This window comes from Porites lutea, chromosome 2, assembly GCF_958299795.1.
Source record: "Porites lutea chromosome 2, jaPorLute2.1, whole genome shotgun sequence".
NCBI classification, from domain to species: Eukaryota; Metazoa; Cnidaria; class Anthozoa; order Scleractinia; family Poritidae; genus Porites; species Porites lutea.
The window spans coordinates 47,354,133-47,380,808 of NC_133202.1; the positions used below are offsets into that span (position 1 = coordinate 47,354,133).

Genomic DNA, 26,676 nt, shown 5'->3' on the forward strand with positions numbered 1-26,676 from the left:
TTATGTTGTCAGTTGTGGTCTGACATTCTTCTAGGTAAAAAATTGTCAAATTTATAAAGCCTTTTTAGAAGCCTTATATTCAGGTTTATTTTAAAACATTAAAGGTAAGCATATAGCGTCTTATTTATTCATTCATTTATTTATTTAATTATCTTTTTTGTTCCAGATTCATGCATCAAAAACGATAAGGAAAAAATCTCTTGAACAGCTCCTGCGTGAACACCTTTTGTCCCTTCAAAAAATTAATTAGGAGTGATCTAGTCATGTTGTGAGCATTAAATTTAAATCTACATCGGACGTCAACGACGATAAACATTTAATTCGCTGTCATCATAAGGATGGCAGAGAAAGAAGAAAAAACAAGACGGTAAGACCCTTGGGCAAACCATACGCCACCCCTAATAGGCCACTACTTAGTTGAATGTGGTTCGTTAATTCACATGATGCTGCATACTTCTGACAATCCTTGAGCGCAGTCCCTAATTGCAGTACCTGCTACTTCAGCCACAGGTGCTAATTCGGGTCTAGCTGCAGCAACAACTTTACCAAACGCTGGTGCTACTACTGCGACAGCTTGCAATCCCGTCTTTATGTAACTTGATGTTTCAACTTTTTCTTGTTCCTCGTGAGTCTCGGTTATCTTTTTCTGTACATCTTCCACAGCCTCTGATCTCAATTTAATCATCTCGGGCACTTCATCCAAATTTTTGTGGCATGTATTTTCATCCCCTTCGTCACCGGTTTCTTGCTTCAGCTTCTTTGCTCCCTCAAACTGGTCATCTGTTTCTTTAAGCAATCCCCTGACCTCATCTGTGTGTCTTTCACTCATTTCGTTTAACAAGGCTTCCATTTTATCCCTGGGCAGTTCCTTGCAGATGGCATTTTCTCTAAGAACCTCCTTCTCTTTATATTGCCTTGCAATCAAAGCGGTCATATTTCTTATCAGTTTCATGTTTTCTTCGTTTGATCTTTGCACTTCCAGAAAGCGCTCCTCTAAGGCTTGGTTGTCCTTGATGAAGGCCTCTCTTTCTTGCTCGGCTTGTTTCATATTTGCTGCCATCATATTTTGCATTTGAACTCGCTGGGCTTCCAGCTCACTGTGCATCTGCTGCCGATATTGTACCCTCTCTTTCTCTAGCCTGGTGATCAACATTTCCATCTTCAAGAAGAGTAAAAGAAAAGAAAAAAACGAAACGGTTGAAGGTCATTAGATGTGAAGACAGGCAATCATAATCAGGCTAACAGCTGTCGCCATTTATACACTAACCACTCCAATTTCTTTTCAAATGCTAACTCAATTAAACTTCCTTCTTGCAAGAAAATTCATTCCCTATCTTGTTCTTGTGTAAAAGTATTTTTGAACTTTTAATTTTTTAGGCTGTGAGTGGTGAGTATCGGGGGATGTGAAAAGAGGGACTTGCTTCGATTGTCGCATGGCATGCGACGATCGAAGCAGTCCCTCTTTTTTTCTGAGTTAGTCCAGTCAGAAAAACCGCGAGAGAAGAAACAACAACAGGTGCTCATAGGAGAGTGCAAGACGGGAAAGCCTTTTTCCACCCAACTAGAACCACTGTCCAATGGAAAAATCAAAATGAAACAAACACGTTGTTTCAGAGGTCCATAACTTAAAGATTAAGACTGGGTTCCAAGCCTGCCAAGCTTAATTTGCGCAAGGTATTGGACACACGTTTGTATTGGCATACCCCAGGTCAAGGTCCAATCTTTTCTGTGGCCTGTCTGTTCATAAAGCAAATGGTGCAAGGTACAAATCGTTCATTAGCTATAGATAACAATAAAAAAGAAAAGTAGATTGAGTCTAGTCGTCCTGGTAAACGTAGTCCTGAATAGGACTGTTGCTGACGACAGTGACTGACGTTTCGACAACCTGTGCGGTAGTCATCTTCAGAGTCAAAGTGAGTTGTATCCCATCAGTTGATGGTATTATACTCTGGTTATTGATCTGATTGGTCAGTTAAGTCGCGATGTCATTGGTCGTCTGTCATTTAAGCCGTGATGTTATTAGCTATGAAGACTCGTGTCACAGTTAAGCAGTCGTCTATTGTTAGTTAAATTGTCAGTTCTCCAGACGTTCTCTCGTAGTTAGTTTTGCTTGATCTTGTCAATAAGTCGTTTGTACGGTGATAGTAATTGTGTTGGCTACTATTCAGTGGCGTTTGTTCTAAGTTAGTAAAACAGATTTCTAAAATAAGTCGTTGTTTGATAGTAGTCTGTAGAATACGTTATACATGTCGCAGAGTCCCAGTCAATTAGGTGTTTCGTCTGTAAAAGGTGTTTAGCAATGTTATTGTTGACGTCACCATTCCTCGTCGCTCGTTTGTGTTCGGTTAGTCGCGTGCTAAGGTTTCTACCGGTTTCACCAATTTAAGAAGCCTGGCAGTAGCAGCATTTGATCTTGTATACTGCTCTCTGTCTGGCCTCCGGTTTGTCTTTGTGGCTAGACTACTATCCGGACTTTGGCGAGACGAGCGCAACTACTTTGCGACTCACCTGACAGCCTACAAGACGAGACTGATTATGATAACAACGTTTTTATTAAGAACCATTACAACACGGACTTCGTTAGACGGAACACACACAGTAACACTGATTCCAACACTCAGACCAACGTCAACTCCGACCCAGTTACGACAGCGACTATACCGTACATCAGAGGCACCTCTGAAGCTTACAATATACGTGTTGCACACAAACCGATAACCACTTTAGGACAGCTGCTTACTAATACCAAGGACAAAGACAAACGGGAAGACAGACAAAGAGCAGTACACAAGATCAAATGCTGCGACTGCCAGGCTTCTTAAATTGGTGAAACCGGTAGAAACCTTAGCACGCGACTGACCGAACACAAACGAGCGACGAGGAATGGTGACGTTAACAATCACATTGCTGAACACCATTTACAGACGAAACATCTAATTGACTGGGACTCTACGACATGTATAACGTATTCTACAGACTACTATCAACGACTTACTTTAGAAAGCTGGTTTACTAACTTAGAACAAACGACACTGAATCGTGGCCAACAGTTACCAGCACCGTACAAACGGCCGGCTAATTGACGAGATCAGGCAAAACTGGAGAACTGACAATTTGACTGACAATAGACAGATCGAAACGCACCAATTACTGATTACGAGTCTTCATAGCTAATAACATCACGGCTTAAATGACAGACGACCAATTACAGCGCGACGTAACTGACCAATCAGATCAATAACCAGAGTATAATACCATCAACTGACGTGATACAACTCCCTTTTGACTCTGAAGATGACTTCCCCCACGGGTTGTCGAAACGTCAGTCACTGTCGAAAACAACAGTCCTTTTCAGGACTACGTTCACCCGGACGACTAAACTCAACCTACTTTTGAAATGACTCCTGGGTTCAAACCTTTCACAATAAAAAAGAAAGAAAGGAATAGTCAGTGTTTATGATACCTCTTTTTTGTGATCTTGATTTTCTTGCTGAAGTCGCAGCTGTTGTTCCTAAAGTAATCACGGTAATAAATCAAGGTTAATTGTTTAATAATCTGTCAGTAATTCTCAATTATTTTAACACATCATATTTCTGTGCATGAATGTCGTTAAGTTAGATTGCGATGGAAAATGAACGTAATTCGAATATATTGAAAACTGTCGCTTTGTAGTCACTGTGGAATGCTAGCAAGACCAGGGCGACTTCTTCAGCATGTACTTCTTGATATAAACACTCAGCTTGTTCTAATCTAGAGCTAACTTTTTCAGGATAATTATTTCGGGAAAAACATGTGGCCTTATCCAAACTTTTTACCTCTATTTGTCAAATATGTTACCGGCCCCCTCCCTCCCAACTTCTCCTCCCTAGAATAAGCGCACCTTGCTTCTCACATTCACTTTCTCAGTTAAAACGGAAAGGATATAACGAGAAAAACTTCCTTCTATTCCTTTACACTTTGACGAACCTGCATCGCTAACATCGAGAGCAGCCCATCCAGGCTTTTTTTAAATATGGTTTACTGTAATGTGTCTGTGGTGTAGCAATTTTTCATCCTAAATGTCTGATTCGACTTTGTGGGCAATTCACGATCCACAACGATAACGGCAAGTGTGAAAATCACAAGGTAATCCTTGTGAAGTTTTTAAAGTCGTTTGGTTGATACACATTTGTTTTTTTACTCTTCATACCAGGTTCATTACAGAGAAGCAAAGCTCTAGTCTGTAGACTTACCTCAAGCCTTTTTCTCTCTCGCTCTTGATACGCTTTTGCTCTCATTTCTTGAGCTGCTTTTTCATCAAAGTTTTTCATCTGTCGCAATATTTCAAGGTACTGCTTTGTTTCCCTTGCGAGTTCCTACAATAGTTGTTACAATCATCATCATTTTTTTTTTCTCAATTGTGTGGTTTTTTTTTTTTTTTTTTTTCATTTCAATGCGGACTTGTTTGGGAGCCTTGCTTCTAAGCTAGTCTAGCTGTTTCTATATATATATCATATGTCATATAATCGTGAGTAAGCAAGAATGACAGTCCAATTCAAAAGCATTCTTTTGACAGAAAAAGCTCTCATTAGATTTTCATGAAAATAACTTAAACCCTTTAGGACGCAACTTTTCTACACACTCTCGCAGCCGCAATGGAGAAACAAAAAATTGAGGGTTGAAAACTTGAGGTCTTTCGGGTCTGAATTCTTGGTGTAGAAGGCAACTTGTTTTACGTGGTTGGCTTATAGAACGAAGAATATTCATAATAATTATTAGCGCGTTTTTTCTTGGTGTAGAAGGCAACTTGTTTTGCGTGGTTGGCTTATAGAACGAGGAATGTTCATAATAATTATTAGCGCGTTTTTACTTGGTGTAAAAGGCAACTTGTTTTGCGTGGTTGGCTTATAGAACGAGGAATATTCATAATAATTATTAGCGCGTTTTTACTTGGTGTAAAAGCGAACTTGTTTTGCGGGGTTGGCTTAAAGAACGAGGAATATTCACAATAATTATAGTGCGCTTTTACTCGGTGTAAAAGGTAAAAGCGAACTTGTCATTGCGTGGTTGGCTTATAGAACGAGCAATATTCATAATAATTAAAGTGCGCTTTTACTTGGTGTAAAAGCGAACTTGTCATTGCGTGGTTGGCTTATAGAACGAGGAATATTCATAATAATTATTAGCGCGTCTCTACTTGGTGTAAAAGCGAACTTGTTTTGGACCAATAGAACCATTGGAATGGCATCATTTTCCATTGGTACCAATCGTACCATTGGTACCAATGGACCATTGGAATTGCCCTGTACCCAGCCAGGTCACATGGGAAAATAATCAAAGTCCCCTTAATGAGATGCATATTCACCAACAGAACCATTGGAATGACACCCTTTTCTATTGGTACCATTGGTACCAATGGACCATCAGTTTGACGAATCGTATCCGTTTGTGTATATTGGACATGTGTGAAGAACTGACAAAAAACGCGCATGAGCGAGGACATTACGAACTGGAAAAATGGAACAAATAAAAACTAATACAACAATAATAAAAACAAGATGACACAAAATAAAAAAGGACAAGGAAAAGCTATAATGCTAACCTTACACCAGAACAAGCCACAACAAGGTCAAATGCGGCATGAAGTACGTTTAACCGTGACGAAATACTTACGGGTTGGAAATCAAAAAAAGTTGCTGCGATCACATCTTTTGCTCCAACCGCTTGTCCTTCATAGTGGTCTTTGATGCGATGGTATACTCCAATTATGTCGTCGAAAGACAAATTCGATCCACCATGCCCTTGTAGTTGACGAAGGATTGGATCCAGGTGTTGTCGTTTCAATTTAGACAACAAATCATAACAGAGTTCTTTGGTCAACCGGGTATTCTCAGTCTGCCATTCAGTCAACTTCTGGATTAACGATTGCTGAATAAAAGAAGGCATAAAAGGGGAGAAGAAATCAGACAAAATTCTACGTAGAGCGTTAACAAAAAACTACTTCCTGAGAGGCAAGAAAATGTGGGGAAAAATCGCAACATGTTAGATGAATTTCAACCATGATATGTACATACACTGTAATGTAGATGTTATTGCTCTTATCTAGTAACTGGAAAAAGCATCTTGGCATAGCTATGAATCACCTTTATTCACGTATCATCATCATCATCATCATCATCATCATCATCATCATCGTCGTCGTCGTCGTCTTCGTAATCATCAACATTATTGTCATTGCCAACATTTTTATCATCATCGTTATTATTGTCAATATCATTACAATTATCATTATTTTTTCGTTTATTTCATCCCCCCCAATCGCATTCCTTAAAGATATCAAAAGGTTCATTTAAACCTTACCTTTAGCAACCGTAAATACTTTTCAGTTGTTATAGTGGATATACCAGTGGTTTCGGCCATAAACTGTCGTTGACACTCTTCTAGCGAATCGCTATGTGCCTCGCGAATTTCATCATTGTCGCAAGGGAGCTTACTGGACAAAACCTCCCTCATACGAGTGTTGTAAATATCCAGAGCTACATTTCTGGCGTCGATACATTTTGTTTCCACGAACGTCTCCCATGCGGACTGCACGTTTGGAACAGCACCAGGAGTGTTAATGGCTTCCACGTACAGAGTGATCAAAGCAGCAAGTCCTGTCATTATTTAGTGAAATTTTTCTCTTCAGTTAGTTTTATATATATATATATATATATATATATATATATATATATATATATATATATGTTTAGTTATTTACTACTTACAAGGTAAAACGATCAGAGAAAAACAGCTGACTACAATGTCAAATCTTTCCTAATACGGTAAAAGTAGTGCACAAATCACAAGTTTGAACATCTCGCGTTGTAAAGCGTATTCTACACTTAGGGACTTTTTAACAGTCTAAAATACCCTGAAAAAAAAAATCAACTCAAAGAACTCTAGTTTAGAGCAATCACTGATTCTTACGATGGATACTAATTTACTCGAAACATGTGAAGCATACACAGTTTGCTTTGTATTCGCTAGGTAATATTTGTAGTGAAATTATTTTTACCCCCACCATATGTAATTTCCATGGACATTCTTTGTAATTTGTATTTAATTGTGTTAATTGGTTGACTCACTAAGTGTAGGAAAAAAATCAAATGAGAAAGTAGCCCATCAGGGTATGAATGAAAAGTTAAAATAACGCATTGTTGTTGATATAAATTCAACAACAAAAGCAAATTCTGGTTCGTATCTCATCCCACTGATATAACCACTATGCCAAATGATTTGCTGATTCTTCACTCTATCCTAAAAGTATAAAAAGACCTGTTACCTTCTCTAGTCACCAGCTGTCCATCAAAGCAGCTGCGTTTTGGAAACAGAGTAGACTTAAGCAGGGTCTTAAATTCCTCCAGTTTCGTTAAGAATTGAGGTCGTACTCGACTCCTATTTTCGTTGAGGGTTCTCATTATGTCCTCTTCAGCCGTAGGTGGTGGCAAGTAGAAGGCTTCAAAACCAGAAAAGTAACGCAGAATGCTCTCCGCTACTTGCTGGTCTTGATGGCGAGATGATGACAATGATGCGGAATCTTGGTCTCTAAAAACCTACGAAAAGGGAAAAAAGACTGAACAAACCGGAATGAGACAGCCGCACCCAAGGATAGGGAAACCGGAAACAGAGGGCTAAATTTATGAAAAAGCCTCGAAAACAGCTCGATCAACGAATATAAACCAAGGATTAAATTTTTGTCATGATTTTATCGATCTTTTTCATTATAGGTTCCCGGTTCAGCTTATAACTGTATGCTGTATGATATCATAATTAAACTGGTAGAATCTCGGAGTAAAGACCTAACTCATATGAAAAGCTCCACTTACATTTTTCTAGACCTTACAGCCTTGCTTATAATTCGGCGTACCCTGGGTTAACTTCACCATGTTTTGACGAACCAACCCCGGGACACAATACATTCGATTGGTACTTAACACACATTTTCAACCACTTTACAACAACTGCATTGCCTGATGTAAATGTTTTGCAATTTTAACGCCTTACCTTTTTTAAGAAGTAATCTTTCAAGTCCTTGCAATCACGTGGAATAGCTTGCGTTACATCTCTCAGCAGCCAGAGGAAGTAAGGAAACGTTCGGTGAAATAACTCTGTTTCCTTTTGTTTGACACCAACCCCTTGATTTGATCTAACTTGGATTCTTTGAGACAGCTTTGTTATAAAACTAGTTTGTGTTAAGGAAAATTATGCATAAGAGTTAATTTCTTATATTACTATTTTCTCACTACCGTTTCAAAATAATAAAAAAAAATCTCCCCTTCAATCTCCCTCCTTTTCAACCAACTAGTGTAGTATACACTCGTCTTTCCAAACAAGGGAGGTATCATGAAAGAAAATAAAGACACAATGAAATGTCCATTAAGAGAGCTATACACTTTTTTGTACTTTTTTCTTCCCCTAAAAATCACAAGCAAACAAACAAACCAAGCAATTACTCAAAGAGCAATAAGAGAGAGAATAAAGATAAACAAGGGTTAGTAAAGGATACTCTAGTCCTTCGAGATCACGTCTCGTGGGGACGCCTTGTGAGTTGTAAATAAGCACGGAAGCTAGTAGTACCGTCAAAGTGAATATTTGGTTATCATCGTAACCAACACTGGAAGCAGCGTCGATCCCTTCTGAGTCTAGTAGCACCACCGTGAATTCCTGGCCATTGGAATCCTGGAAGTAAAACAGCGAACAATAAGGGTTTTCCCACCAACCATACGTTAATACAATTTATTGTCCAACAGAGAGAACCATTACACGTAACATTTGGAATAATTTGTAAGAAATGTTGATTGTGTAGTGACCTGAATAACGATAAAGTTTAGGACACTTGGATGAAACTAAATCCTACGAGCTATGTTGTTTGTTTGTTTGTTTGTTTTTTTTTTGTTGCTTACCTTGTATTTCTCTGGTACAATCCACAGCCATATTCCCATGGTCTCTGCAACCATTTCATGTCCGAGAGGGAAAACGTTTGGCTGAGCAAAAGCTTCGCTTAAAATGTACGACTTTCCTTTTCTGTATGGACCGGCGATTGACACAACGCACACTGGACCTACAAAAGAGTGAGAAGCTTTTCAACAAGAAACATAAAACCCATACGAATTCCTACACAAACCATGCAAGGCACCATTAATGATTATTTAGCCGCGCGATGAAGATCCTTCGTTTTTTATTGTCAGGAACCCGAAGAAAGTATTGAAAAGTGTTCTTTCATTTTTCAAATAATATATCATTATGACCAAAGGGCGAGCGTAAAAACTGCTTTTTTTATGGCTACAGTAGAGTGCGCGGTCTGATTGGCTGCTGAGGAGGCAAGATTTCTATGTAATGACCGGGCATTAGTGGTTAGGTGTCCAAGGCATATATAATTCGTGTTTAACTTGATAGTGGACATCCATGTTGTGGTCGCATGATAGCTGTCAAAAAGTCTATGCCCTAACCAGTGTCACATGACTGTACCGCGGGCTCAAGTGCATTACTTCTTGAGATGAAGTGTGTTTTTAAAGTTATATGCTGACCTGTTATTAGTTTTAACTGATCGCAGGCTCGATTACGTCCAGTGTTTTATATAAATAGGGCTAAAAAAGCCATATAATAAATAACTTATTAACCTCGTGTCGTCCGTTTGGTCATTACGACGACGTCAAGGCCTCAGTCTGAGATTTCCCTGTAATGACCTCACTTTCGGTCAATCAGTTGGTTTATTAAAAACGCCGACAATCCATGGGAAGAAGCGGTCACGTACCTTTGACTTCCCTGAGCTTCTCAATTGCTTCCTCAACCACATACAGCGATGAGCGCTGTTCTTCTGTTTTCGTATACTCACGGGCTTGTGAATTCCACTTGCAGTTGTTTGGGAGGCAAAGAGGAATTGCTTTCCGCTCATCTCCGGTGCTTGTACACGCAGTCCCTGTTTCTGCTAATGAAAAAGTGGCAACTCCCTTGGTATTTTTTACCTTAAAAATAAAGTCGAGCCTCCACTAACGGCTACCTCTCTAAAACGGCTACTTTTTCTTTCTTTCTTTCTTTTTTGTCGCGGCGAACATTCCATACTCATTTTTCTTTTGTTTAAACCTCTATAAAACGGCAACACCCACTAAAACGTGCCCCCGACTGCCAAAATATAGCTTCTCGACAACGGCCAGTTTTTTCATAAGCGACTGATGAAAAAGTCTAGTATGGTCTTGAAATTTGATCCGTATGAGGCGTTGATGATTAATCGCGACAATCGTATTTTGATTGTGTTCCATCAGAAGCATGCTTCTGGTTCCATTTATACTGCTGCAGCAAGAATACAATTGTCTACGATACTTATGGCGGACGTTGCGAGCCTTTCTCCTGTTGTCACATTTTGACACAAAACACTAATTCATGTTTTTTTGTGAATTTTATATCTATATATTATATATGCTTTACTGGACGAAAAAATGGATTAGCACAAATTTGCTCCCTGCAAATAAGTCGCAAAATTGCAAAAGAAGAGGTGTGAATCTGGGGCTAAGATGGTAAATGCCATAGTTGCCTAGTTATTTACACCCTTGTTTTTTGGTTCGCAAATGTGGTATATCCCGTCTCTGCCCCATATTTACTCCTCAGTTTTTACATTTTTGCGACATATTAATTATTTGCAAGGAGCAAATTCGTCCAAATCCATTTTTTTCTCCAATGACTGGATTACCATTAATGGAATACAGCAAGCATGAAGTTAGCACAATAAACATGTACTTCGTAAAATATAATTGTCATATTTCACCCCTTAACCCACCCTACCTTCCCATAACGGCCTTTTCCCCGCCACAGTGGCCACTTTCTTCTGTCCCCAAGGTGGCCGTTGTGAAGAGATTCGACTGAACTATTTCATAAGCCCGCACTGGCGCTCAAAAATTATTGTTACGGCAGCCAAGAAACATTGATCGAAAAATAACCATTTGGCGACGAGCATCCAACGAGACAACCTTTATGGTGATCATTCAATTCGACGGACAAAATCTTACAATGCCAGGAGCCATAGTCGGGATAGGAGACGGCAAGTGCAGCTCCACGCGGTTACATAGATCGTTTTCACTGTCACGCAACAAAAAATTAAATTGGAAACCGTCCAGTGGAAGAAGCCAAGAAAATTACATGCTATAAAAGACTAATATATATACAATTTTATTCAAGTCTCAGGTCTTCCTGGCCCACAGTTTGTGAGTTATTTGCCGAAACGTTTCACGCACCTTTGTAGAGCTTTGTATAGAGACGCCATATTGGTGCACCGTTTTGGTGCACCAATATGGCCGCCGGAAATCAAAAAAACATCTGGAGTTCACGTTTTCTGTAAAAGCTCTTTCTTTTCACTCGAGAACTAGCATACGTACGCATAAACATATCTTCTAATACTTGAAGTGGTTATACTGCTGAAAACCGAGAGAAGAGACAGTAGTAAAGGGGTCTCCACTGGGTCCCAACCAATCACAGCGCAGCAAAAATTTTCTCGACCAATCAGAATCAAGCATACAGCCCATGTGACCAAAGTGACGTCAAAGCTCCCAAATATGGGCATAAAAATCACGTGACCCCACCCGAGAGATGGATCCGCATATTTGGCATAGTTTTGAAGGACCGCGTAAAACCTGGGTACGAATGGGACGCTCAAACCAAAGCCCCAATCCCCTCGCATTCCCCGGAAGTCAATAAAAAACACACATTCTATGGAGAACCAAATCACTGCCTTGGTTTTAATGGACGTATCACGTAAACCCTAAGTTACATCCGGGACGTATGTGAGGTCCTAGTGACGTCACGCCCTTGACTTTAATAAGTAAACATAAGAAAGGATGTTTGCCACTTGGCTATGGAAGTCATGTGATGCGGATGTGGCCATGGAATATAATGGTTGAATCCTGCGAAGGACCACGGTTTAAGTAAATGAAATTGTAAACTAGAATGGGCGGCTGAAACGAATTAAAAGAGGGGTGGTTAGAGCCAAGAAGCAAACTGAATCAAAAACACTCGACCATTGGCACGCACGAGGCGGTGTCTTACTGTCCAATGATTGACTGGAAAAAAACAAAAAAATCTTAATTACAAAGTGGGACGTGTGTGACGCCCTCGTGGTGTCACGCCCGGAAAAGATTATACACAAAATAATTCAAGTAACATCCAGTCTTGGTTAAAATTAAAATGTTGAAAGATCCAAAGCGTTTCTAGGAAAAAAATTAACGTTTTAGTTTGAACAGATAAAGTAAGCTGGACCATCCTTGATGATTGACAATACAAAGTTTGTGAGGGATAGGCCAGCTTCGGAAAATCATAACATCTTGTAAGACCCAAAAGGAATCTAATTAAAAAAAAATATTCATGAACATCCAGCAGGGGTGGCGCCACCATGCAGACCTCCCCCTGCCGGGTGTTCAAAATTCCCAATCCATACTGTCCATCATGGCACAGCCCCGACAAGGTTCATGGAGGGTGGACACGTGCCGTAAATAAATCCAGCAGCGTTTACAAACAAAATATAACTGGCCCGTCAAATTTTGAAGGGACCTGGAATGTTGGTCTATCACCTCGGCAATGGCTGAAAAAGGAAAGGGAGATAAATGGCTCGTATGACAAAACGAGAATCTGAAAAAAATAAAAAAAATGTTTTAAGGACGGGGTGGGTAGCCCATGCCTTGCAACAACTCACACCAATAACAGGGCACATGTAAGTCACTGGCACGACGAAAATTCAAATAACAACGACAACAGAGTAATTTAATGGGTCTCGGTAATGGAAGGGCGAGTCCCGATCCAGTATACCACTGCACGATGCTACTGAGGAAACACCATGCAGCGGAAGTACCATGAACCTGGTGGGTACTGAGAATGGTAAGCGAATCTACGAAAAAAATTAATAATAATAATGGGCTAAATTCATGAAGACTATGGATGATTACAGTATTGCACAAAATGACGAACAGTATGAATATGGTATCGTTGGTATACGGCAATGATCCACCCCCATTCGTCCATCGTGGAAATCACATCTGAAACGTTTCATGAAGACTAATTACACATCGAACCGTACTATAATGACATCGCAATTGCACGGGTCTAATCCATCCTCCATAATGTTTTAATGTATAATGAAAGCCTACAAAGAGGTGGAAAGTCGAATCAAGACAGGAATACTGGTACGAAAAAAACCGGCTTGCAAAGGGCGGATCCATTGCGTATGATGACGCAACAAACAATGCGTGGCTGTAAAAAAATTTAAATTAAAATTAATCCTCCTCTAAAAACCCTAAGGCGGCCAAATCCGGGTCATCCACAGGACCCTGGCGCCGGAGAAACGAATTAATACGAAAAGTCATGCGTAAGGGCCAATCATCCCAATCTCGATGGTTGGGGTCCCCACTCTGCACAAACTCGACAATATCATCTTCGGTGAGGGACCCCTCCCGGTTGCCAGTAATTACATCATCTATTGTCAATCCCTCCATCATCCTCTCACAGTGGTTACAGACCCCGCCAGGGGTGGGATGCGCGACCCACTGATAAATATGACACACCGGCTGATTCTCCACTACCTCCCAAGAATCTAATAAAAAAATGAAAATCAACAGGAACAGGCTGGGACCCAGAACCGCGCGGCCCAATTGAGTCGAGCTCGTCGAGGGCAAAGGCACAGGTGGACAGGCCACAACACGTCTCGTAAAAACGCAAACCCCTTGAACACGTCTAGGAATCAAAAAAGGGACATGAGGAAAAAAAGGGACCCACACACCCGAAAAAAAATGAAAGCCATAAGACTTACCAGCCATGCGTCGGCGATGGACCTCGTGATCGAGTTTCCGGGCAACAGGGTGGTCCCAGGGCAGTGTCTTGGCCCAATCCCGGAGTTCCTCGTGCGTACATCTTCGGAAAAAGGCGCGCAGACAGTCACTTTTCAGAGGCGTGTGCCACAACATCTTCAGGGCTTCGAACAGCATGGCAATTGGCATAGAGTACAGCACAATCGACGATAGCGAACTCACCATTTTGACCAGCACAACGGATCAAACTGGAATGAACCCACACAGGGCGCGCAACGTGCTTTAGAGACGCCACCAGCGAATCAGATGAGTGGAGAGCCATCACGTGGGGTGTTTAGAAACGAGAGGAGACTCTAGGGGGACCCCCCCATGGGTACACCTTGTCCTCCCTGGACCAGGGGGTCTAGCGCGAGTGCGTGATTGGTGGAGACTGGAGGATAAACAAGGGAACACCACGGTGAGAGGTCAATCGCCAAGTTGTTCACTGTGTCAGAATGGACTGCCGAGGGTTGGTCGATCCTAAGAACAAACCGTTTGGCCGCGTGCTCCCATTGGAAGTCCAAATTAAGATTATGTTTTGGGTCGAGTGTTTCTACACGATGGACAGGCGAAAGAAAGTGGTGCAGGAGTTCAAGGGTCTGCCCAAATGCGACTTGACGGGGTTTCCTCAACACCTGGGCGAAGGTCGTTGGTGGAACCAAGTGGTGGTGCGGTTGCATGCCCCCCGAAAAAATGGCTGCCACCATTGCCACCGCCTCATGGATCACCGGCTCTCGGTGAGTAAAAAAAGGTGGTTTGACTCTTGGTCTTCTTATGACCTTGACGTTGAGAATTTTTTATGTCTGGGTTTCAGATTGGCATGATGACGGAGATGGCGCGTCCATCCCCCAACCTCGACCGCTTGATGAACGAGGGCATTGCGTTTGTGATTGACACCATTCGTCACCAGCTCACTCACTGTCCCACTGGACAACGCCCCGTCATGATTGGCAGGAGGAAACCCGCCTACGATACAGTAGACAAAGTGATGAAGAGACTTGATTTAATCATGAATGTCACAGCAGCCATGAATTTTATTGTCATCGATATTCATTAAAAAAACAAGTGATGTGTTCTATATCAGTGTCTTTTTATTTGTTTTTTAAATAAAGCCTCCAGGGTGGGATAGATCGCTGGGTCTTCTTCCCGCGTGCCTACAATGGCGGTCTTGTCTTGGAGGGTGGGGAGGGCAATATAGTCCTCAGTCATGCCTTCACAGGGTTGATAGTGACCTAGAGCGGGATTCCACCATAACCATTCTTCCCGATCCACATCAAAGACATAGAGGGGTTTGCCTAAGAGCTGGGCCATGACCACACTCCAGCCTGTGCCGCCCAAGAGATGCTTGTGCAACGCGTCAAAATAACCCACGGCCAAGACTAAAGACGCGGGCTGGATCACATAATAATTGCGTTGGATATACTGAAGGCTGATGGGATGATGCACTTGTCGACCCAATCGAAACGCGGCCTGGGTCACAGTGGGGGTAGCGGCGTCCAACTTCGATTGCGTCAAAGGCGCGAGAGACTTGGCTCGAGGGTGACAGGGTGGGATGACGACCACACACGCGTGCCCATACAGCTGACATAATCGTTCCACATGCGTGTCCACGCCTTTCGCACCACCCGTGTAAATCGTCAATGGCATGGTCTATCGAAAAAATTAACAGTGATTAGGGTGATATAAGGGTGTCCACGCCCATAAGGTATGCGGTTCATCGTCCGCGTACAACAAAGGGGTTTGCCATTCCCGACACGTGACCGTTTGTTCGAAAATACGACGGGCATGGCGACAGTTGGAGCAAGTATCGGGAATCCAATCCAGGCCTTGTCCTCGAGCGAAGGCCTTGTCTTTGTCGTCCTTACAAGGGTTGCATAAGATCACATCCAATAATCGATCGCATCGTTTTTGCCACAAGACGCGTTGGGCATTGACTTGGTACAGGGTGGGTAAAACATGGGAGTGGCGACGTAACCACCCACTCATTTGACAAACCCGGACATGCGCGCAATGATCATGCCAGACCCCACTTTCACGAGCTCCCTCAGTATGGTCCATACACCAATTACGCCCCTGATCGTTAGCGGCCATCACATTGGCAGTAGCAATAGGAAGATTGGCCAAGTCCGGGCACCCCTGTCCTTCCAAGACCACGAGGGGGGTCGACCTCTCTTGGCACAGTCGATACAGACCATTGAGGGTGAACACCCCGACTCGATTCCGTTGGGGGGTCAGGTACTGGTGACACCAACGGGTGAGATCATCCTGGATCTGCCGATAGGGATGAAACTCATGGCGGTTATACACCGTAGACGGTTCAAAAGGCAACCCATGCACGGTCCGGGTCTGACGATCGACCCGCCTCTTGGCTTTCTCGGATAATTGTTCGTAGGACACACCATGGGGTAACAGGTATTTGAACAACACATGATGATGCCCTGTCCAGTCACACAAAGCCAGTTCTCGAATAATATACTCGTCTCGGGAAAGGGCAAACCCCTGACTGTACGCCAAAAGACCCACTTGGTTCAACGCCATGGTCACTTACGATAGGAAGTTCCTTGAAAATGAATGAACCGTCACATTCCATGGACAGAATGAGACCCCAACGAATCACGTCTTGTTTTATAACAGAAAGCGTGGGCTCTGATTGGTGAACCCTCCGATCACACCACTCTCACGAGATCTCAAGTAGAGTCAGGATTGGTGGACACCAGATCGTATGAGGATCACGAGATGCCGGGACATGGGCTATAAAAGGCAGGCCAGATGTGCACCCCAATCATTCCGCTCAGGCATGGAACATCAAGCCACTCAACCTGCCGCGGTGCCCACAGGACGCAAACGACGCCGAGTGAGTAGTAAGAAACCCAAAGGGGAAAAAGAAGACATGAAAGCCACCCGTGAACACGAAATGGCCTTGAACGGTTTGCCCCGAGCTGAAGCGGAGGAAGCCCAAGCGTTAGCCGTAGACAGGAAAGCCGCCCAAAACCCCACCAGTGAACTCGTGTGGGCCCTGAACGCCATACCCCGAGCAGACCCACCACCCACCCCTTCCCCCATCGTCTCACCCGTTTCCTCCGTGAACGACTTGATGGAGGGCACCCTGAAAGAGTATGAGGAAGAGTGTCTAGAGGAAGGGATATCTCAGGTGGATCCTGCCCAGGAAGACCAGGACCTCGATCAGATGGAGACCCAGTTGAACGAGCTCTTGTATGAAACGTGCCCCTTTCATCCTCATCGAATCCTCCAATGCGTTAACCCCGAGACCCAATTTGGCCAGTTGAGGTTCAAGTGCCCCTTAGCAGGATGTCCCGTGTATTTGTTTGAAGATAGTCGGGAAATGATGATGGAGAAATTGAAAGAAGACACGCACCCTCAAGTCCGGGCCCGATTGCAACGAGGAGAGCTCAAGTGCAAATGTGGGTTGGTCCCTAGGATGAAATTGAGCCGAACCAGCAAGAATTACCAGAAAGTGTTTTTCAGTTGTGGCAGTTTTCTCCCAGGCCAAGACCCCTGTGGCTACTTTCAATGGCTCCATGGTCCGCTGTGGTGCCCCCGAGAGACAGCGCAACCCACCCTGAGACGATGGGTAAAAGACACACCCCCTGAGGTCCATGACTATGAAAAGGCGTCCGTCAGACCATGGGGCATACCTGCCGTTCCCCTGCTGAAAAACTCAGAGAGGGACTTGGTGGAGAGGCATTGGCCGTGGGCTAATCAGTTTGGGGAAGCCATCCAAGCCAAGGAGAGGGAGCGAGAGAGGACGCGCCATTTGCATAAGAACTTTGGTAGCTCGGTGTTGTTTTGAACAAAAAAAAAGCATGTAGGTGTGTGAAAAAAACTATTAAAGACGGAGATTGGCTACGAGTGTGTGTCAGTGTCTTGATGTCGTGGCCACGCGCTTACGAAGATCCCCAGCAACCCGGGGCCTTGGGCGGGGTCCGACCCTTTGCCCAAGCCCATAAATTGAAAACCCCGCAAGCCCAACAGATTCTCCAATCGGTGTTGAGTTATACCCTCCACAAACCCCGACGGACACGGTTTCCCACCGCACCCACGTTGGTCTTTGACCGAGACGAACAATGGCAAATGGATTTGGTCGACATGCAAAAACTCCGTCGATGGAATCAGGGCAACAACTATTTGTTGACGGTGATCGACGTTCTGTCCAAGTATGCCTGGGCCGTCCCCATCAAATCCAAAAGCAGCACGGAGATGCTCCGAGGGTTGGACAAGATTCGTCGACAAGCCTCACCGCGACGACCACTCCGCGTGCAGACGGATCAAGGCAAAGAATTTTTGAATAAAAAAGTGCAAGCCTGGTTCAAGCAACAGGGGTGGCATCATTTTTACACGTTTGGGGATAGCAAGGCCTCCGTGGTGGAACGATGGCATCGCACGTTGAAACAACGCATGTACCGGTATTTCACCGCCCACAATACGTTACGGTACGTGAACGTGTTGCAACCCTTGATTCATACCTACAATCACACCCAGCATCGCAGTATTGGGCTGGCCCCGCATCAAGTCACCCCCCAAACAGTCCCAGAGGTGTGGGACCGACTCTACGGCGAGCGATTGGAGCAAACGACCCCACCGCCTAAATGTCGCGTCGGGGATCGGGTGCGTCTCAACAAGAAACATCGTCCTTTCAAAAAAGGGTATTTGCCCGGGTGGACGGAAGAAGTGTTTGTGGTCACGCACGTCCGTCGTCATCCGATCGTCACGTATCGACTCAGTGAATGGGACGGCACCCCTATAAAAGGCACGTTTTACGAACCCGATGTTCAAAAAGTACAAGTGTCGGACGACTCGTTATTTCGGGTCGAAAAAGTCTTGAAACGCCAAGGACGCCGGCTATTGGTCCGGTGGAAAGGGTGGCCGGCCAAGTACGATAGTTGGATTCCCGATCACCATGGTCCGCGTCAAAATCACGCCTCGAAAAAGAAAAAAGCGGGTCCGGTTTCTCGATGAGGTGCAGGCGGATTCCAGTCGACCGCGCGCCAGTTACACCCCCTCGCCCACCAATGACGCCGACGTACTGAAATTCATTCAGAAGAAAGCGGCCGAACAACGGCAAACCCAACCGTGGTGGGAAAAATTGGCCAGTCCGACCAAACAGCAATGGGCGTACGCCAATGCCTACCATCGAGCCGAAGCGTATGCCAAGAAACGAGGGGCCTTGCGGTCCCCCACCAAGAAAAAACAACAACGCCGACGCGCGGGGCGTCATCCTCCGATGCGCAAGAAGAAACCCCCCAAACCCAAGACGTGCATGACCCTGATGGAATTGGCCCGGGCCTTTCCCAACATTGCCCAGCAAGTGTGTTTTCATCCCAAACAATCGACCTTCAATTCCGTGGTAGGACGCGTCCCTCGCAGCAAACAGAAAGTGGCTCAATGGCTATAAAAGGACCCTGCTCCCCGCTTGGATGTGACCACTCCTTATCATGAGTGAGATTAAACGCCTGACGCTGGTCAGCGATCCCACCAACGAGTTTCCCAACAATGCCAACAACAGTTTCAAGGTGCGATTGCCCGAACGGTTGGTGTTACCGGGCGCGGGGTGGCATGCCTCCTTGATGTCCCTGACCGTCCCGGATCAAGGCCAGAGCAATGCCATCATCGCTGCGGATCCTCATACCAAAGTGATCAAATTCAAAATGAACTATGTGATCCGCAAATGGGTGACGGGGATATACCGATTCGTCGAGGTGAAAACCGTGGACTGCGTGTTGGAATTGGAAGAGATCATGAACGCGAGTCAAATCGTGGCGACAGGGAGTCAGTTTTGGAAACGCGTGATGCAAGAAATGCACAACAAAATGATGCACAATGTGTTGGCGGAACAAATGCGGTGGCTGGTCGCGGAACCTGACCAAAGACCTATTGTCAGTGCCAAACAAAACGCCATGCCCCGACTGATCTGGAAAAAAGGTACCTTGGTGATTAAGGCCCTTCCCGTCACGGATTTATTGAAAGCGGACAAGAAAGCCATCACTGATTTTTTCATCAACCTGGACATTGCGCTCAAGTTTGGATTGGTAGAGGAAAAGAAAGTCAACAACGCGACAAAGTATTACCTAGGGCCCAATCTGCAATATACTCTGCCCATCAAGACGTACGATTCGGACACTCCACCCAAAGGGAACTCCCATCGCTCGCCCTACAACTGGGAAGGTGTGCAATACGAGGCCGTCAATCCCACCTTGATGTTTGGCAATATTGTTAGCAGTATTGAACATGATCCCATGCAGGTTCGGATCCATGATGGTGTGAAGTTTTTGCAATTGTCCTTGATAGTGGAATGGCAGTTGAATAACCTGGATGCCTCGTTTGAAAAGATTGTGGGGACCCGTAAACGCACCGTCATGGTCTATTCGGATCTGGTGGAATCCACGGTGGTGGGCAGTGGCAAGTTTCCCCTGTTGCGGGAAGTGCAATTGTTGAGAACCGGCGATGGGGAAAGCACGGCGGAACCCCTGCACCATCAATGGATCAAAGTGCGAGGACAACAATTGGATATTTTAGAAGTGGAAATTGCCAGTACCGGTGGACCCCTGGCCATCTTACCCCCAGGCAAAACCTTGGTGACCATCGGTCTCAAACAGCTATAAAAAGCCACTCGCACCACTCGAGGGACCCAAAAGCACCTTTGACGTGACACCGACAAAATGCGCGGAGGCAGTTTAACGCGGTACCACACGCCCGTGCTCACCCCGCAAGACGGGAAAGGGTTAGCCGAAGACTTGATCAAACTGGCTGGGCCTATGATCCTGCAGCAAGCCCAAGCGGGATTACAAGATATTCAACGAGGCAAGAGTGCTGCGGCCACATGGGCGGATCAACGTGGGCAACTCACCCGCGGCTTAAAACGGAAAGCCCCTGCCATGGCCTGGGCGGCCGGCGAACACCAAGCCAAAAAAACCTATAAAAGAGCGACTCAACGTATACGGGACATCTTTGGACGTTAAACATGGTACGCGTGGGTGGTTTTCTCAAAACGCAAAATCGCATTCGACGGCAACGCGCTCGTGGACGGTTCATCTCGCCGTACCAAGTCGGGGGCACGATCTTTGGCAAGTCCATGACGGCGCGCTATCCCTTGATGTATACTTCCTCCCGCCTGACGGACCCCCTCTACATGGAGAAGAGGATGGTTCGATATGCGCGCCAGATGAAAGGGGGGGATCTCAGACAGGTGTTATGGGCCAACCAAGCCAAAGCCAGGAGGGAACGGATGAAAGGGGGCAACGTCTTCCGCAAGTTAAAAAAACGCATCCACATCGATTTTCCTCATCGCCCTTTTCCCTCCGCCCATCCCATTCATGATTGGTACAGACTGCGAAAAGGTATAAAAAGAGGACGACGTTGAACCCAGGGACAGACCGTATCATGTCGCTCCAACTGTTTGATGTGCCCGATGTGGATTATCGGTACGAAGCCTCTCGGGAGGTGGAGTTTCAACCCGCCTTGACGGGGATCCAGCCCATCACGTTCTCCATCCCGGGCTCTGACGATTATTACGACACCAATTCTCTCCGATTCAAAGTCAAAGTCCGTCTGACCAATCCAGCCGCGGGGTATACTGGCTTGGATGAGGGGCTGCTCATCTCGGATGGCAACGAATCGAGACATGTGTACTGCGTCAACAATTTTGGACACACCATCTTTCGAGATATCACCTTGAGCATGAATGGGGTCCTCATGACGGAACAGAGCAACACCTACCATTACAGAGCCTACCTAGAAACCCTCCTGAACTACAACCGAGAAGAAGGCGCCACCAAGTTAGCCCCGCAAGGATGGGTCAATCAGTTGAATGTGGTGAATGTCATGGGAGCCACCGCCGCCAATTCGGATGTCCCTACAAATGCCAACTGGAGTGGCAATACAGAATTGAGAGCCTTGACGAGCCGATTACTGACTGAGCATTGGCACACCTTCCTCATCCGTCCCCATTTGGCACCCCTTAAGACAGGCAAATTGTTGGTCCCCAATATTCAGATGGACATAGAACTCTTCCTCAACCCCAACACTGTCTATTTGCTAGGTACCCCCAACAAAGGCACCTTGGTGGCCAAGAAATTTCCAGCCATTCACCCAGAAGACATCAAAGTCACTTTGTTGATGAGAAAAGTGACCTTGAATGCCAGTGTCTATGTGAGACTGCAGAAAGAAAGACAGCTGGGCAAACAGATTGCCCGCTACCCCGTGGTGCGGAGCGAAATCCGTACCTTTTCCTTCGATGGACGCACCACCCAGTGGGAACAAGACAATGTGTTTGTGGGTCGATTTCCTGACCGAGTGATGGTCGGGTTATTGCATTCCGATGCCTTCAATGGAAACCTACAACGCTACCCCTTTGCCTTTGAAAAGTTTGGGGTCACCCAGATACGTCAGACCTTGAATGGAGAAGAATACCCTTACAGAACCCTGCAACTGACTGGAGATCAAGCCTATGAAGATCTACTGGGGTACGATCGATTTCTGCAAGCCATGGGTGCCTACAATGAAGACAAGATTCCCCTCCTGCTGCCTGGAGATTGGGGACAAGGCAAGAACTGCACGTTGTTCTTGTTCAACAATGTACCCAGTGGAAAAGCCGATGATCCTCAGTATCGCAACCCCCGTCAATCGGGCAATGTGCGACTAATCATTGATTTTGCTGCTGCAGTGGGACACAATATCACTGTGTTGGTCTGGAGCGAGTATGAAAACATGTATGAGATCAATCACATGGGAGGTATAAAATACAACATCAACGGCTGAAGTGGTGTCAGAAGACAGAAGACACCGGGCATGGAGTTTGTGGCGCTCAGTGATAGGGTGCTGCGCACGTTGGCCCTAGAAGATCCCACCTTGCGACGCGTGTTTCATGGCGTGTACCCCGCCGACCAGTTACCCCGTTCACCCCCCAAGAGTATCCGTCAAGCCTACATTGTCAACACGGATCCGGCGGGAGAACCGGGACAACATTGGTTGGGGTTGTGGACGGAACAGAACAAGTGCGAAATCTTTGACAGTTATGGGCTGCCCCTGCACGTGTACACCCACCCCGACCTGCACCAATGGTGGAGTCAATGGAAGCACCTGATCCGCAGTGACCAGACCTTGCAAGCCTTGGATAGTCAGACCTGTGGCCATTATGCGTTATTTTTCCTGAAAGCCCGAGCTCAAGGCCAGTCCTATCAAGAGTTTTTGGGGCAATGGAGTTGCGACAATTTAGTGTTGAATGATCAGAAAGTGGCCGATCGCTTGAAACGGGTGATTAAACAAGAAGTCCAAGATGAAGTCGATGCCCGCCCAGACGAGGGAGGGCAAAAGAATGTGAGCCGCCAGGCCTTTATGCTTTGTAATCCTTGTGAGTGTTAAGAAATAAAAAAACATCATAAAACGAGATGTGCTGTGTTCAAGGAGTCATTTCATCATGATTACGCGAGGGGATGTCCAACGGGTGACGGACGCCTTCGTCATAGAAGAAACCTTGTATTGGTGGTCTCATCCCATTGAACGGGTGAACACTGTCCAAGGGGTGGATGCTTGGGATGGGTACCATTGGCTCATAGCCCGCACGCTGGCTCAAGACCAAGATTGGGTCGCGCTCAAACAGTACATGGACACCCTGAAAGAAACGCATTTAAGAGAGACGATGGAACACTTGATTCAAAACGAATCGCCACGCCTCTACCGCGAGTATTGGACAGCATGCCCAGACGACGACGACAGCGCCCTTCCTCCCGACGACCCCGCTTTCGTCAAAACGGGCGAGGGATCATGAGCGTGTTGGCCAAAGCGGCCAAGATTGGCTATAAATTGGGACGTAGCAAACGGTATAAACGCATGGGCGCGAAAGGAGCCACGGGTCATTATCGACGTCTGCCTCGACCGTGGGAAGGATGATTCGACAACCCAGTAGTGTGATTATCGCGGGCCCGTCGGGCAGCGGCAAGAGCGAGTTAGTGGAACAATGGTTACGAGACCTGAACGTGTTTCAAGTCCAACCCAAGAAGATCGTCTACGCGTACGACCGATGGCAACCCCGGTTTGATCGTATGCAAAAGAAAGAGGGAATTCAATTTCATCGCGGGTTACCAGACCCCCGTCATTTAACCCAATGGTTTGGCCGGACGCGTGGTGGCGTGCTGGTCTTGGACGATTTGATGGAAGAAGGGGGACAGGACAAACGCGTGTTGGATTTGTTCACTAAAGATTCCCATCATCGCAACATCACCGTGTTGTATTTGACGCAAGATTTATTCCCGCCGGGTAAATTTGCCAAGACCATTAATCGCAACGCGCATTACATTGTGGCCTTCAAGAACCCTCGGGATCAAACGGGGATACGGACCATTTTACTGCAAGCCTTTCCCGACCGATGGCGTCAAGTCTTGCGCCTATTTAAACGCATCACGTCCCGTCCCTTTGGCTATTTGATGTTGGATGTGCATCCGGCCTCGGATGATCGATACCGCCTGTGGAGTCATTTAACGCGCCGAGAAGGCAAGGCGCAAGTCCATACCTTGCCCGTGGATGTCCCTGCCGTTCGAAAACGAACTGCAACGAGAACTCGCCCGGGTCCGTCGGCAAAGAGAAGGCGGACAACATATTGACTTGTCGGTCCGCATGGACACACCGACGTTCTCGCCTGCCGGGGTGGGGTCCCCAACCTCGCCCTCGGTACTTCGGGACCTTAGTACCATGACGGATATGGTGGCGGAATTGACCCAACCCGTGGATCGAGCCCAATTGGATCAAGAGATTGCGGATTTTAATTTGACCTACCCGGTCAATGTGGACGATGCCCTGAATGCCTTTACCTTACCCCCCGTGGCAGGTACAGGCACCACTACCACCACGGCACCGCCCCCACCACCTACGATCACCACCGCCCCTACTACGACCGCCACCCAAACCCGTCCCACCACGTCCACCCGCACACGTCCTACGGCCACTACGACCACCACTGCCTCCAGACGACCCAGACCACGCCCAGTCACCACCGCTACGACCACCACGGCTCCCTCCCGCCCCTCCACGTCCCGACGTAGTGCTGGAGCCGGCACCAGGACCACCACGTCCACGGTGACGACCCCGACGGGCCGTCCCACCGTGGCCGCCAAACAACCGCGACGACGTCCCCGTGTGCCCTCTCCACCGTCCCCCGGTTCCTCTCCTCCGTCGGAGGATGAGGATGAAGATGATGATGATGACGATCGACGGCGAGGCTTAAGGCGACGGTTGGATTTGCTGAACGAAGATGCGCAAGAACGGGCTCGAGGGAGACGCATTCGCAATATCACGCATACCAATACGGTGACCACCGTGTATGAAGAGGGAGGGCGACCGTCCGTGCGCCGCACCTCGACGCGAACGTCCAGCCCAAGTCCACCCCCTGTACCACCCCGCCGAGGTCGTGGCCGTGGCCGTGGCCGAGCCCGTGGACGGGGTCGACGCCCGTGAAGCTATAAAACCAGGAACCTGCCTTCGACTGTCCCCAAAACCATGTGTGGTCAATGTCGACGTGGGATGGCCCCTCGACGCAAACGCAAACGCACCACGACCCGACGTCGATCCCCTGCCAAACGACGAAGGGGTCAAGTAGGGGGTGTCGGGCCCGGCCTGCCTCTTGGGATTCTCAAAGCTGGCTATGGGATCACTAAAGCCATCGGGGATCATCAAACCAAACGTGCTATTGCCATTGGCGAAAAACGCCGACGAGAAGTGGCCTCCGGTAAACGGAAACGCTATGCGGGGGAATCATTTAATTGTTCCATTATGTGAAAAAAAGTATAAAAGACAAGAGGTGTTGGACAGACTAGGGATTCATCATGCCTTGTGGTAGACGACGCCGACAGCAACGAGGGGGTATTCTCCCGCTCCTCCTCCCTGCCGTGGCGGCCGCTGTCCTCTTGAAAAAAAAGAAAAAGAAAAAAGTGGGCAAGATCAGTGCCAAGCAACAGGCCTTTCTTCAACGACGGGTTCAGCGGATGTTAGGTCGAACCGGTTGGGGCGGGTTCAAAACATTGAGAAAGCTATAAAAAGACACGTTGGGTAGGGACCCAGACATTTATTGGAGGATGGTCCGTGGACCCAATGGACGCCGACACCGTTATGTCCCCCGAAAACGACGCCGTCGACGTGGTTTGCAACGCGGAGGTAGGCTACCGCTGTTGGCAATGGCTCTCTCGCCTTTGTGGCTCCGAAAATACAAACCCAGGATCCGTGTTCGTCGACCGGACTAGACCCCCTCGCAAGGCCATCACGTTGACGTTAGAGTGGACGGAGGAGATCGAGGCCGCGTTGTGTCAGCGATGTCGACGTCATATGCAACGGCATTATCATGGGAAACTGTGTCGCCAGTGTGGGGCCCAATTTACCATAAATAGAACGGGGTCGTGGCAATTTCTGAACCTTCAGCATGGCGTGGCGCATGGAACGTCAAGCCCCGTTCTTGAAAAGTGTCTTACAAGAAGCCAATCAACATAAACGACAAGAATTGTTACGGATGGCCAATGCGGATCAGATCAATGCCATCAGTGAATTAGTGATGAACACGCTCCGTGGCACGGTGCCCCGTTCTCGACAGACTATCACGTTGCTCAAACCGCATGCCCAAAGTTTACGCGCGATGGCCAAACCCGCGCATTCAGTGAAACGACGGCGCGCCATCATGATGGCTCAAACCGGCGGTGCCCTCTGGCCGGAACTCTACCGATGTTATAAACGTTGCATGCGCTAAAGGAGACACGTCAGTTGCACTATGGAACCCGAGATGGTGAGCACCACGGTGGACAACGCCCCAGCTTTTTTGCAATTAAAAGAA

General features: G+C 46.4%; 1 protein-coding gene across 1 annotated transcript in view; it reads right to left on the reverse strand.

Moving 5' to 3' along the window:
• Positions 1 to 273: 273 nt before the first annotated feature.
• Positions 274 to 26,676, reverse strand: part of LOC140928852 (uncharacterized) — a 43,514-nt gene continuing 17,111 nt past the window's right edge. Inside the window, exons 6-15 of the mRNA XM_073378655.1 lie at positions 9,776 to 9,949; positions 8,925 to 9,082; positions 8,528 to 8,700; positions 8,026 to 8,203; positions 7,304 to 7,574; positions 6,340 to 6,635; positions 5,653 to 5,907; positions 4,233 to 4,355; positions 3,464 to 3,511; positions 274 to 1,159 (exon numbers count right to left, since the gene is read on the reverse strand). Of these exons, the coding sequence (XP_073234756.1) occupies positions 437 to 1,159; positions 3,464 to 3,511; positions 4,233 to 4,355; positions 5,653 to 5,907; positions 6,340 to 6,635; positions 7,304 to 7,574; positions 8,026 to 8,203; positions 8,528 to 8,700; positions 8,925 to 9,082; positions 9,776 to 9,949 (2,399 nt within the window). The 3' untranslated portion in view covers positions 274 to 436. The remainder of the gene's footprint in view (positions 1,160 to 3,463; positions 3,512 to 4,232; positions 4,356 to 5,652; positions 5,908 to 6,339; positions 6,636 to 7,303; positions 7,575 to 8,025; positions 8,204 to 8,527; positions 8,701 to 8,924; positions 9,083 to 9,775; positions 9,950 to 26,676) is intronic.